This window comes from Eleginops maclovinus, chromosome 11 (assembly GCF_036324505.1).
Source record: "Eleginops maclovinus isolate JMC-PN-2008 ecotype Puerto Natales chromosome 11, JC_Emac_rtc_rv5, whole genome shotgun sequence".
NCBI classification, from domain to species: Eukaryota; Metazoa; Chordata; class Actinopteri; order Perciformes; family Eleginopidae; genus Eleginops; species Eleginops maclovinus.
This window is the reverse complement of record NC_086359.1, coordinates 22,926,600-22,941,832: the sequence shown is the minus strand read 5'-3', so window position 1 is coordinate 22,941,832 and position 15,233 is coordinate 22,926,600. Positions and strand designations below refer to the sequence as shown.

Genomic DNA, 15,233 nt, shown 5'->3' with positions numbered 1-15,233 from the left:
TAATATTAAGTTGAACCTAATATTTTGTATTCAAACTTAATATTATTGCTTTCAACCAACCCAATACAGTTATGTGAGATCTGTTGACATAATATATTAAAGTCAACGTTTCATTTTCTTTCAGTGCAGACATTAATATTCATCTTCTAACATCTCTGTGGCCGTTAGACTTCCTGCAGAAGGCAGTAAAGCATGCACAGAACTGAGGAAGAGACAATGAAAGCATGCATGTTACCATCCATCAATCACATTCTATTTATATAGCCCTAACCTTAGATCCCTGAAACGCACATGAAAAAACAACAAAGAATCACAACAACTAAGAGGGGGAAAATGGAATAAAACCAATGGGGAGAGCAACAGAGGAAGCAGCAATAGATGTTCAGAATTAAAATTCCTTTTTTATTCCAAAAGCGGGGAAATGTGTTAAAGCAAAAGTGGCATTGCAGGTAATAACAAGCAGTAATAAAGAATAAGAAAAGTAAAAAAAAGACAATAAGCACACAATCATGGCTAAAAATTGAGTAGTAGCAATTAAACAAAAAACAATTCAGTTACATAAATAACATTTATTGTAACAAGTATTGAGAGCTTATAAAATGTTGGGACATTTATAAATATGTATGCTTTTACATAAAAAAGTGACTATTGCACAGTACAATTCCAAGTGTTTCTGTTGCACATGGCAGCTTAATTGCCCCCGATTGCAACAGTCTGTATTGTGTTGTTGGTAAAGCCTAGCAGAGATATTACATTTACATCGTAAATAATAACAGTTATAATGGGTAAAAATCGAGCTAAATGTCAATAATCTTTCGTAAGTATGCGTCCCCTCCCTTGCACACTGTGGCTCACCCCTGCTGTGTTTGTGTGAGGTCTGCCCCGGAGATAAGCAAGATCAAGTCCAAAACGGTCCCGATGGTGTCGAGGTCAGGTCAGACAGGCCTGCAGGGGAGGATGGTCCCGATTAGAAGCCAGGGTCAGGGTTAGTGGGAGTCCTAATCCTACTGTGGGTCAAAGTGGAACAGAGTGGCACTCTGCTGAGCCCCTCAGTGTTTTAAGCTCTCTGTGTCAGCTCGGCCTGACAAGATTTGAGCTGTCTCCACTTGCACCCTAAGGTGTCCTTTTAGTTATTCCTGTTAGTGTGGCACCAGAGGTCAGGAAACTGTTTACTCCAGGTGCTTTTGGTGCTAGACAAATCGCAGGAAGAACAACGGTGCAACGTATGAGCCAATGAACACACCACGCACAATTGCCATAGTAAAAATAGTAAAATAGATAAAAACAAGGTTATTTAAAATCTCTGCCTCGAGCAGTGTCCTGCTGCTGTTTGAGAATGTGAAAGCACTTAGTGTTTTGTTTTGAACCTGTTCCTCTTATGTAAAGCAAGATGCTTTCGCTGTCAGAAATGTTCACAGAGGCGTACAGTTTCAACCCTAAAGTCTCAGGCCGGCTCGGAGGGGAGAGTTTTTCATGAGGCTTTTGCTTGTCAAGCACATATCTGAAAGAAATTGGGGATCCCTCTGCAACCAATGTTTTTTGGGACCTTGTGAGCTGTTCCAAATTCTGTCTCACTTTCAAAACAGCATCCCACATGAATGCAGCTGCTCTCCTTCCTGTGGAGACCAACCTATCTTTGGTTGGATCTGTATTTATTTCTGTTTTTTGTTCCCAAGATGTGGACATGGTATATGTAAACACAATTTATTTTTCCATATAATGAAAGTGAAAGTCCATACAAATATACATTGCTGACTGTGTGATTTTGACTTTTGGGTGATTTAAGATGCTTCTGTTTTGAATTGAATCTGCATTATGTTATTCTGCAGGCTTTGTTGTGTTGGTGGAATAATAAATACGATATTTCTGATCTAATGTTTGATCACTTGAACTTCCTTCTTACTCTGTGCCCTGCAGCAAAGGATGATGGGAGCGTGGCAGTCGCCCTGGGTTACACGTCGCACCTGGTGCTGATGATCTCGTGCTTCCTGCAGATCCCTCTCCGGTACCCGGTGATCCACAAGGGTTCACGCTCCTCCATCAAGGACACCATCACTGACCGGCTCACTGAGAAGGAGAGAGAGTAAGTAGGCCCCAAAACTCGCCCAGATCAGCTGATCTCAGCACGCATCATAAATACTCGCTGTACAAACACATGTTCCAGGGTTTCTGTTTCTCAAAGTGAATTGAATATTTGCTATGGCTTTCCAACACTTACTCTTAAAGATAGCTCCTTATTGCAACACATTTGTTAATTAAATTACGCTAATCAGTCTTTTTATACAATCCCAGGGTTTTGCTCATTTTCCCCATAAAAGTCTAAAATGATGTCAGAAAACATTCATTGAAAACGGTACAATGAGTCAAGAAATATGAAGATGGTGTCAAATGTCTGGTCAGACGGCAGAGACAGCTTTGTTGTTACGGAGAATAAATATGGGATGGATGTCCGGTGGGTGTGCCGAGTGAGGAGTGGCAGGCAGCAGGCTGACACTGAAACTGAGATTTCTGAATTACATCCTTTCTTTTACTCTCCTTTTTTCTGGAGAGGAAGTAAAGAAACCTGAACTCTGGAATATTTGTTGTTTGAGGTGCAATATGACTCAGCAGCTCTAAGACTTGAAGACACTATTATTTCCTGCTTCACTCATATGCAGTATTTGGGCGAGGCTGTAATTGTGCAGTGATATCTTAAGTGAAAAGCAAATGAATGCAAACATAATGCCATGTTTTTAACACATTGTTTCTACTGCACAGTTTGATTGCAAACACAGCAAGGCTGTCATGTCAATCAATGTATTTCCAAAGATAAAACATGACCGTGTAACACATGGGAACTTGAAGGAAAACATGGATCATATTCTTAGTTCTGATGTGAAAATGATTTTATTCATCCACCATTTTTAACCACCAAATGATCCTCAATCTGTGGAAATGTGGGGAACATACATTGTTTCAGTGTGGATCTATCTTTTATTCCGTTGTCTATTAGGAATGTGTCCTGATACTGAGCTGTTTTCAGTTTTGCCAACCAATGTGGAACTCTTTCATAGTTTGATCTGTTAAAAAGACCTCAATGTGCTCTCATACAAGTCATACAGAGAAGCTATTGCCTCTAAAAACTCAGTTCTCAGTGGAAAAGTATTAGCGTGAGATGAAAGGGGAATCGATCAGACACATCCAACTGTATCTGTCAAGACTCAAAAAGCATAAAAGTTTTTTACAATTGATGAAAGTAACATAAAAGTCAATATGGCAAAACAAAGAATGCACGCATAACATGTTTTTTCTTGTCATTATTATTTCTTTATGAGAAGTTTTAATCAAGTTTATTCGCTATCTATCAAACTGAAAGAGCCACATCAAATAACTCAGTGCTGCTGGATTCCAAACACCTGGAATGTTAGAGTCAATAAATTGCCAGCCTTGTTATACTGTTATTCTCTTTGAGGTCCTATATTTAAGTTTTCAGCAGGTCATAAATCCAGGTGTTTAATACACAGTGGTAAGGAGTTGTAAACCTAGAGAGCCTTCTACTGCTTCACTAAGCATTTTAATTCATTTCAAATCCTCTGCGCTGGAATCTATGTTTAGTGTTTAAATGGCCAAAATGGTCCTGTATTCTTTCTTTCTTTCTTTCTTTATTAGGATCCCCATTAGCACTAGCATAAGCGTTGGCTATTCTTCCTGGGGTCCTCACACACACACAAAACAAACAGTAAGCAAAACTAAAAGCAAAATAGAACAACTCATTTCATCATATGAACAATGGTATACGAAGTGAAACAAAAATGGTCATCACATTTTAGCCATCATCACAAGGCCAAACCACAGGCACAGTTACATTTTACTCTGTAATGCTCATATAATGTTTTAGCAACCTTTTAAAATGTACTTGAGAATGCAATTCAAGATAGGAAGACCTTTTAAAAAATGTTAATCAAAAGCTGTCTGGAGAAGGTCTGGTAGGGTTTTAAATGAGAGTTTCTTCTATTTTCAGTTAAAAAAACCGTCTTCTTCATTCCGATCAGTGGCAGTTATCCTGGGTAAACGAACAGTAAGAAGTGTTTGCTTCCCCCACAGTTACCCCCCTCAGCTGCATCATACTGCAGTGACCTCTCTTCCATTAGCTTATGGTAGCCGCAGCATTCTGTCTATTACGAAAAAACACATTTTTCTCCAAAGATTTTTTTTTTTTTCAAGAAACCAAATTGATCCACTTATTAATATTGGATCAATGCCTTCAGTGGAGGACATTATACATACAGATTGTGATGAGGTGATAGCGTTTGTGTATCGAAAACTACAACTCGATGGATAGACTGCAGTGAGATACTCAAGATACTTGAGTATTTCCATTTTTTGCTTATTTGTACTTCTACTCCACTACATTTCAGAGGTCAATGGTATACTTTTCCTAAACTACAATACATTTATTTAATCCCTTTAGTAGCTTTACAGATCTGGATTAATGATGGTAAATATAATCAGCCCTTAAATCAGACTTTAGTTCACCTGGAGTAAATCCAGCAGCTACCCTGCAGTATACAAAGCCATTCAAACTAGCTGCACCTTTACCAGCTCTGAGAACACTTTAATGATCAATCATTATAAAACATATCAGAGATATTATTCTGAAATGGACCAATCAGACAATGACTACTTTTACTGTCGCTACTTTAAGTACATTTAGAGGAGAGTACTTTCTACTTTCACTGGAGGAACATTTTGAATACTTTTACTGTGACAGAGTATTCCTACACTCTGGTACTTCTACTTTACTCAAGTACAAGACATGAGTACTTCTACTTTACTCAAGTACAAAACCTGAGTACTTGTACTTTTACTCAAGTACAAGATCTGAGCACTTCTATTTTTACTCAAGTACAAGATCTGAGTACTTCTACTTTACTCAAGTACAAGATCTGAGTACTTCTACTTTTACTCAAGTACAAGATCTGAGTACTTCTACTTTTACTCAAGTACAAGATCTGAGCACTTCTATTTTTACTCAAGTACAAGACCTGAGTACTTTTAGGACCTCTGAGAGATTCAGAAGTATTTGTTGTGTTCCTCACTCAGGTGTGCGTGATCCCTGTCTTCCAGCAGCGTCTGTGGTGTTTTGAGTTCAATCCTACCTTGCAAAGTAAAGCAATGTGGTTCCTTGGCAAAAAAAAAACCCATTCATTTTGATCTTTTCCTTGTAAATATGTGACTTTTATCTGAGAATTCCTTATGTTCTCCCCCCCAAATGTTTGACTTTATAGTCAGAATATAATACTTATTTTCTTGTTATTTACCACTTTGTTCTCAAATTATAATTTTTTTCTTTTCTTTTCTCTTAAATTACCATTGAAATTCATTTTGTTGCTCTTTCTTTTTTTGGCTGATCTTAATATAAAAAGGGGTACATCACAATGAAATATTTAAATCTGTAACGAAACACAGTCTGGTATTTGCAGTCCTCTGTGTATACAATTATTTTAGATGAAGATTAAAACAACAAAGATTAATTTTATAGGAAAAATTCAAGTCTGCCTTGGCTTAACTAATGACTTGTGTGAAAATAATGAATTTATTTTAAAATATGGCCCTCCCCCTCACACGGCTTGAAAGTATAACACGTATAAAAGCCCCCTAACTCCAAATACAGCTCTAAAATTCTCAGATGTTAAATTGCAACATGAAAAAGCTCTCCACCGTTCCACCTCATACCTGCATAGCTTGGCTAGGAGGGTTCTGCCTGTCTCAATCTGTTTGTTTTGCCCATGGTAACAACACGCTCTTGTCTTTTCACCAGAGATTCTGCAAATCAAAGTGCCTGTTCAGGACACATGTTTCTCTCCCTCGGGCTGTAAGCACCTTGCTTCCTCTCCTCACCACATTATATCGTTTCTGTTGAATCAAGCCATTCATGATGGAAAGTACTGTGTTGACATGAAGAGAAGCAAATGACAAACCGAGAATCTAACCTGACCTGGGGCTCTGTCGGGGTCGTTTGTCATGAAGTGCACTGTTATTACAGCGGGGCCGGCGTAATGAAATAATTATTTTTGTGTGTTATTTCTTGTAACTATGCATCAAGTTCGAATAAAAATCCTTGCTGCGTTATGATAATTGCACGCTTATCACACACATGCTTAGGTATGCTCATTCCAAACATGCAAGCGCCTCTTCTGAAGGGCTGGATGGCGGGGGGGGGGGGGGGGGGGGTGTGGCTTAATATGATTGCCTCCTTTGAGCTGGAGTGAGAAGTCTGGGTATGTTGTTAGACTGTGAAAGTATAAATATGAAAATGGCTGAGTCATGCTTGCGCTCGTCAGCTGTTACCTGATGCTCACAATTTGGATTTTGCTGTGCAGGGACTTGTTTCCATCAGCAAAATATTAAAGTCCTTTTTTATGTATAAATACTAATCCTGCTTATTACTGGGAGCCTTAATGATTGTTGTACTTGATTGTCAACATGTTGTGAATTATGGTAAAGAAGAATAAGGGTTTTTACAGTCTGCTTATAGTTATTCATATTCAAAACCACAGCTTTTTCTGACAAATCAAAACTTTTCTGATTAAGATTAAATGAATGATGATAAGATAAGTTGAGAAAAGTTCAAATAAGAACAGATAAAAATAATAAATCCCCACAGAGAAATTCAGTTGTAATAGTAGCAATAGCTAGATACCGGATAGGACAGGTAAGAGTTCACATACAGCATATGAGTTTTGTAGTAAAGACCAGCTTAACCAAGACCAAGACAAGACCAAGACTTTAAGAGGCCGAGGCCTAGAACAGTTCAAGACCGAGGCAGGACGAGACCGAATCAAGACCCGAACCAGACTAGTGTGAGTCCTACACTACATAATACACATACAATAAAATGTCAAAAAAATATATCATATTCAATTTCATCTGAAAGATTCCCATCATCAGAAAAAGACCCATGTAGAAAAGTTAAGATATAAATTCAACTTCATCATACTTATTGAAAATGTGATTATTTTTTTTTCATTTAAAATTAGAAAAGGGACATTTTCGTGGTTTGTTTTCCTACATTTAATTATCATTGAATTTCCCGACGTCTTTACTTCACGACGTTTGAGTGTGGGTGGGGAAAGGTGAGGGGGTCCAGTCCCATGTCCCATTGCTGCGCAAGAGTAAAATATTTGAGGTCCCGTGAGTGCTTAAAAGTCAGTGAAAAAAAGTCAGTAAGACCACGTTATTGGTTGCATTTGAAACAGGGCGGTTTACATCCAATCACATCCCCAGCTACAGCAGTTCTTGACATAACATCTCGAGTCCAATACTGTAGGTACGAGACCGAGACAAGACCAAGTACAAATGCAGTCCATTACGAGACAAGACCAAGACCTTTAAAAAGTGGTTTCAAGACCCGTCTCGAGTAGCTCAACACTACATCATATATACTGTACGTATCTTTAATTATCTGAAATTGTTGGCATAATTGGTCAATAGGAAAAAGGTTTTAGAAGCTGTACAATTATGTACATATGGGTAGTTGAGGAACAGTTGCGGGCCGTGTATTGTGTGAGCAGTCTGCTCTTCAGGTGTCTGTAAAGTACTGAGCGGGGCTGGTTTGAATCCTGGAGGCTCATTATAGTAAATTATTTAAAGTGGTAGGAGAGGAGATGCAGGCCACATGGCGGTGGTAAATCAGGTGATTATAACAGGACTGCAGGCCAGAAGCCTCACTTTGTTTTTATTCTCACCTTTTTAATGTTACAGTAGCGTGGCAGACATTTGCCAACTATGGGTGTAACCCTGTGAGGGAAAGCCAAACAATTCAAGAGCCCAGATTGACACCATGTCTCCAGCTGAACCGCTCACTCCAGTCAAGGTGAACAGCTGAACCGGGGTCAGCTGCAGCACCATCCAGTCGGGCTGCTGGTGCTGTTGGACAGAACTGTGCTGTTTTCAGATTTTGCACATGGACTTTGTTCTTCACTATAAATGTGAAAAAAAATTTTCATCGATTTAATTTTCAGATTTTAGAGAATAATGCCAATACTGGCAGCTGTTCTTTTTATTAGATTTTTTGAAGCACTACTTTTTTTCCTAAATCAATTATTTTTAATCCGTATTACTATGAACATTTTAAAATGTCATTTCGTCTCACGTCTCATGATCATCTCTGAAAATATGGATTTTTAAAATTAAATTGTTTAAGAATCTCCACAACAAAACCACATTTTTAGGAACCAAACCAACAACTGCAAACTAGGAGAGTGAAGTTCTGCCCGGTTTGAGCGCCCTGATTGGACAGCGCAGAGTAGCTGGATAGGTGGTAAGTATCTTTGCCAGGCTCAGGAATAGTTTGGCCTCCCCTAGCAAGGGTCAACACGTTTACCAGTCTCTCCTTGTGCTGGACTCTCGTTCCGTAACAAGGAGCTTCTTATTGAAGCACGTGGGAACGATGTGTAAATCAGCTCTGACACTCTCACATCCACATGTGTCATACTTAAACAGACAAACAGCTGGGAGAAAGTGTCTGAGAAAAAGAGAGACATTATCACACAACCCTGGGATTGAGCGACTATCTCTCTGTGTGGGTCATTATGTCATGACAACAGCTGGAGAGGCTCAATAGGAGTCCCTTTACACATGTCTATCCTACCATGCTGGATATATACGCCAGCAACAGAAATAAACTGGTAGGATGTGTGGCTGTCCACCGGCCCCACAAACCAGCTGAGGTGTCCCTGAGTGGGGCCAAACGCTCCAGAAAAATTACACCCCCTCCACCTTATGTTTATGACCCCTGAGGTCTCAACGGACTCCAGACAAAGCAAAATGATGTGTGGGGAGACGGAAAGCAACTCGCCGGGCTCTAAAAGTGTACAGAAAAGCGGTGATTAAAGTGTCGGAAAGAGGCAGCCCGTGGTGATAAGTGAGGTGACATGGGATCAGTTTTCTCAGAGCGTGGTAGGATTAGCCAGCAGTCAGTCATCTGTAATGGGGTGCACAGAGGAACCGTATGGTGTGTTAGGTGCATGCTGCACTCTAGGCCCCTGGTAAATGGTAATTGTCCTGACCCTACTTCTGCAAAAGTGATGAATCTTTATGGAGTTCTTAGACGACTCCATGCATCCATAAGTAATGCTTACCCACCCCTTTTATTGGCTCTACTACGGTACCTATAGAGATCCACAGTTCAGTTGCTGAGCATATTCATTTCAGAGCTCTGGGTGTAGTTGAGCAAGTCAAATTCCTTCTGCCTGTTAAATTAAGTGTTAAAAGTATTGGGCCTTCACTGTAGTGTGAAGAAAAGGAATATATTCCACCTTTTTGAGTCGTGTTATTCCTTTAAATCTGTAGGAGTGAGTGAAGCTTGTTTCATATGGGCTAAGATGTCGCCACTTTATGAGTCATGTGTTGATCTGAATAATGTTACTCTCCTAAAACTGCTCAAGTTAGAAGGTTTGAAAGTGTGGGAATGACTGCTCTGTTGGGCGCTCCTCTATGATTTGGCTTTTTTGAGATCCCATTCAGAGACATTCTCTGAAAGGAGTGGATTCTAACAGCATGTTGCGCCCACATTTTGTGCTGCAGAGAGCCCGGTTCCAGTGTTTCTGATTGCATAGGGGAGAACCAGAGAGATGCGATCCAGATGTCCGGTGTCTGATTGAGTCCAGAGCCCGGCCATTAAAAAGCAAGCGCTGCCTCATATAGCCCTCGCCCCAAAGTATTACAGCAAGTCAATTTTGTTGTGTTCTTTATCACAGCTAAAGAAAAAAAAGGATGTCAGTGGGATTTACAAATCACTGCTTGGTTCAAACACAAAACAAATTGTTGGTGGAGGCCAGACGAGCGGAAGCTGTGAAAAAAGAGGTTATTGTTCCTGGGCTTCATTTCCCTTAGCAGGGACCAGGTGCCGAGAGCAGAGGGGACCAAAACTAACCTGTCCTGCACAGCAACGGCAGGGAAAGCCTTGAGGCTGCAGAGCATTCTGCACTTCCTGCTGAAAGGCTAGGCAGAAAACACACAACAGCAAAGTTTGGTTATCACTTTAGGCAATTAAGTACCTAAATCTAAAAGGGTGAGTTTGCCCAAGTTCCATATGTGGAGAGGCTTAGTAGTCGATATCCAGTCATACAGATGGATTTTTCTCTTTAGTCTTTCAGTTTTCAAATATCCGTTATGGCATTTCTGGTTCCAAGGCAACATTGTGCAGTATGGGTCAATGGCATTTTGGCACCTGATCAACATTCTGCTCTTAAATGTGTCATCTGTTAAATCTCCAACTGGAACTCAAGACCTGTAGAGGTATCACAACTTTCAAACTCATGCCACTCCGGAAAAAATTAAGAGACCACTCTGGATTTTTCTTAAATCTTTATCTCTACCTGTATGGCAGCCATTCCAGTGTCTGTTGAATTCCAACACGGAGAAAAATTGTCAGTAGTTTATAGAATACAATAAAATAAAATAAAAAATAATGTAACTCAAAGACATACCTGTAAATAATAAAACAAGAGAAACTGATAATACTGCAGTGGTCTCTTCATTTTTTCCACGGCTGAAATAAGTATTTCATGGTGTTCTATGTGTTTCTATAAAATAATTCAAATTAGTACTCAGGAAAATGAGTATGGGTGTCCTCTTCATTTTAATTTGTATTACAATACTTAGCAACTTACATATATCAATACTGGGGACAGTCCCCACAGGAGCAGTTTGGGGTGAAGTGTCTTGCCCAGAGACACAACAACATGCTGACTGCAGTGGGGATTGAACCTGTGCTTTCATGATCAGCGCACTAATCCACTGAGCCACAGACTCATTCACAATGAATTTTGGCTCTGGCTCTTAATTAGTGTGTTCCCATTTGTACCCGAAGTGGTTGAAATCACTCTCACCGAAATAAGAACAACAGATGTTATATTTCCCTTCCAAAAAATTGAACAGAAAATAACCCAGGACTATGATTTAATAGAATATTTGTTTTATATATTTTGTTTAATTATTGACAGAATAATGACATTATTTAGGACTGTAAAAACCGAGTGTAACGGCAGTACTCACACACAACAGATCCCGTTTCAGCTGCTTTAACAGAACCACAGGTTAAATACAGCTGAGGTTCTTGTTCTTTCACTTTATTCCAGTGGCCCCTCTCCCTTGTTCTGTGACATACTGTAGTGTCTGTTCTAAATAGAAGAGATGAAAGAGGTGATCAACTCTTAAAATGAGCATTTAAACGAATTCCAACAAATATCTCATTCTTTAGATCTGTATGTTAAAGGCTCTCTGGACTGGATGTTTACTTGTCTTTTGAGATTGTCTGATATATTACTCAAGGACAATGGAAGGACTGCTGTGTTTATAAAAGCTCTGAAGAAGTCACGGAGTCTCTTCCACATTGACATGTAGTTCATATGCAGCCCTTCATCTGGGAGCCCTGCTGTGCAGTCTGTTTGATCAGTCTTCCATATTTTAGGATAACAAGAAGCATCTGCACTGAGCGGCTCTCTGATGGATGCATCAGGTTGGAGGGAGTGACCTCTCATAGGAGTGTATTCTTGTTCATAGATTGAGGGTGTTAGAGCCTTTTGATTTATGATGGAAATATCTGAAAGATATATTTGAGTTAAAGCTTTATTTATGAAATGTTATAAATAACTGTTAAGATATTTATTGATCTAATATGTGTATATTTACATTCACATTCACAAGATCACATTATTTGGCACCTTGTTCTAATTTAATTGGCGCACTATTTAGCACATCATTTTTATCAGAATAATATATTTGGATTTTTTTTAACATTTTATTTTATGTTTTTCTGGAAAGTCAACCAGAGTTTATTGTTCAATAAATCATATGTCTTTGAGTGGAACCAAACGACAACCTCATGTGAAACCCAGGTTTAGCCACAGAGGGAAACGTACGGTTTTGCTTTAATTTTCTGGCACGGATAACTGCTTCTGATCAGCAATAATTTATCATCAGAGCAAAGTGAACATTTGGATCTATATCACCATCTTTACTGCATACCTTTGCTACCGTTGGGCTCAGAGGACGGCGTGAGGTCACTCCTGGCTGCAGACTCTCAGTCTTAGTGAAGCTATGATCATGAGAATCGGTTCTGACCAGAGACTGCCAAGAGGTTGAATTATTAATCCTAAACGGGTGTTATAATATTTTGATTTGAGGTTAGATAGCATGTCATTATTTAAATAATGTGTTAGGGATGCAGTGATGTCTGCTCTGGCTTAAGTTTCTGGCAACAAAATAATATGTAGGACAGATTGAGCTCCTCTGCATGTGATTAAAACAATGGAATAAAAACAAAAGGAAAGGGAAGAAATGAGAGTTCAGGGGTTGGGAGCCGGGGTCAGCAGACCCCTGGATATTCTTAAGAGCCGTGATGAAAACTCAGTATGACGGAGCGAGAAACCGCCACATCACTCAGGAGACTTAACGGCACACACCAAGATGGCGAAACGGTTATACTGGGGTCTTAAGTGCAGCAGCGGTCATTAAAATAGCATTCACTGACAGATGCTCAGTGTAATCATTTCCCAGATATTGAAAATTACAGCTCCCTGTGATTTATATAGTAACCACTGCCATTAGAGCCTTGACAGTTGCAAGGCAGGTGTTTTTTCTAAAGCGAGCCTACATGATTTATGGCCCTGTGCTGTTTGAAATCGCACATTAAAGACATTGTGAAACTCACAAGCACCCCCCCCCCCACCATTAAAACAGGGGCGTGCACACACTAGCCAAGCCTCGTCTCCACTATGTGAGCCAGAACTGTTGTTTTGCACATTTGGCGTATTAATTAGGATGTCTAAACAGGCAATCCAACACATGTGGAGACCCCGGCCTGTGTATACATTACTGCAGGTCAGCCAGTCACCAGGAGTCTTCCCACCCTCTTCTCATGAACCACAGCAGCGCTCAGCACGACCACCCACCTGCAGAGCGGTGTCTTCCTTTATATGTTTAATACAACGGACCCAAGAGGGAATAAGGAAGTCCAATATACTATAACATGCTTAAATATACATGCCGTCTACGGTTCTCACAAGAAGCCCCCACTGACCCTCTCTAATAGACTACTTTTAACAGCACTGCCTGTAGAGACCATGGTCGGTTTAACTCAGAAAACAGGACTCCAGTTTGGCTCCAGTATTGTGTAAAACTCCAGGAACCATGCAGAAAGAAACATCCTTACACAAACGGGAGTGTTTTTGACGTAGTAAACCCATCTTTTCTCTCTGCCCACAAATGTGACCATTTAACTGGAGGGTATAAAATGTGCTGCTGACACCTGCTAGGAGGCCCCAGGGTCCGCAGTCCAGAGAAAATGTAGCCAGAGGGGGTGGCGGATCAGGAAAGAAGTGTATGTCAGCCAGCTTTTAAAGGATCCTTCAACAGGAATAAAAGAACGGGCGAGGAGTGTTTAAAAAGAAATGGACAGGATGAGAAAGTAAAGCACTTCCTGTACTTTACCTCATCATTGTAGCTCTGTGTTTATTGGTTGTTCCTAGTCTTAACAAGAGTCCTTCCTTTATATCTGGAAGGTGTCTAGACCAGCTGTTAAAAAGCTGGCACTGATATTCTCACTCATAAAGACGAGGGGCTTTCCTGTGAGATGCGCTTTTGTCTTTTTTGACAGTGTCAGGCTCTGCACGGATTAATCACGTATCTGGTGAGTACGCAGAAAGCCAGAGCGTGCACTTGAGCTATCCTGCAGAGGAGAGACATCTTTTAATGAGAGGGGAATAAAAGTGACAGATTTATTTTTCCTGTCATTTCTTTTTCATCTTTTTGTCCAGTGCACACAGAGTTGAATATTAGCTAACTGAAAGCACATTTGTTTCAGCAATCAGTCTTTCCAATGGAGGCTAGAGTGAGCTGGTGTGTTGATTATGGGGCCTGTCATATTGGGTTTGCTGTGTTAGTTTCACAGACGTGACCCTTCAACAGAGCTGCCACTGAGGGGAGCAGGAGAAGGATGTGCTGACGGAAGAAACAGCTTGATTAAGGAAAGTGAAGAAATATGCTGGGATAGAGATAATTAAATTTGATTTATATGTACAACAGAATTAAACAAAAGGACTAACAGGATTGCACACAAGTTGCAAAAGGGAAAGTGAGCTCAACAACAGAAAAACACATTCTTCCAAGCCCGTGTGTGAGTCTTTCTGCTTGGTGTCTGTTTACTCTGAACCCTCTGCCCTGATGGACGGACAGGGCTGTGATTTGAGCTGCATATTCCTCCAGGACTGTAATTTATTCCATCCTGTTTAGTGCAGAGGATGCTTTAGTTCTGCTGCTGCCGTCGCTGGCTGAGTGATTAAAAATGGCGTTCTGTCTCCTCTTCCTCTGATATGCGCTATCTCTCTCTGAGACACAAACCACTAACACTTTTACTCTTAGTGCAGACATTATAATTATAACTATCTGTCCCCATGTTCAGATTTGAACATTTTAGGAAACAAGTTACCACTGGTGTAAAGTAACTAAGATCATTTACTCAAGTACTGTACTTAAGAACAATTTTGAGATACTTGCACTTTACTTGAGTATTTACATTTCTTACTCAAATACATGTATTTAATCCCTTTAGTTACTTTACAGATCTGGTTTAATGATGGTAAATATAATCAGCCCTTAAATCAGACTTTAGTTCACCTGCAGTAAATCCAGCAGCTACCCTGCAGTATACAGAGCCATTCAAACTAGCTGCACCTTTACCAGCTCTGAGAACACTTTAATGATCAATAATTATAAAACATATCAGAGATATTATTCTGAAATGGACCAATCAAACAATGACTACTTTTACTGTCGCTACTTTAAGTACATTTAGATGAGAGTACTTTCTACTTTCACTGGAGGAACATTTTGAATACTTTTACTGTGACAGAGTATTCCTACACTCTGGTACTTCTACTTTACTCAAGTACAAGATCTGAGTACTTCTACTTTACTCAAGTACAAGATCTGAGTATTTCTACTTTTACTCAAGTACAAGACCTGAGTACTTCTACTTTTACTCAAGTACAAGATCTGAGTACTTCTACTTTTACTCAAGTACAAGATCTGAGTACTTCTACTTTTACTCAAGTACAAGATCTGAGTACTTCTACTTTTACTCAAGTACAAGACCTGAGTACTTCTACTTTTACTCAAGTACAAGATCTGAGTACTTCTACTTTTACTCAAGTACAAGATCTGTGTACTTCTACTTTTACTCAAGTACA

The 15,233-nt window shown here is 39.8% G+C and overlaps 1 protein-coding gene across 1 annotated transcript in view; it reads left to right on the top strand.

Moving 5' to 3' along the window:
• uvrag (UV radiation resistance associated gene) overlaps positions 1–15,233 on the top strand; it is a 95,181-nt gene that overhangs the window by 37,806 nt on the left and 42,142 nt on the right. Inside the window, exon 12 of the mRNA XM_063895821.1 lies at positions 1,918–2,083. Within this exon, the coding sequence (XP_063751891.1) occupies positions 1,918–2,083 (166 nt within the window). The remainder of the gene's footprint in view (positions 1–1,917; positions 2,084–15,233) is intronic.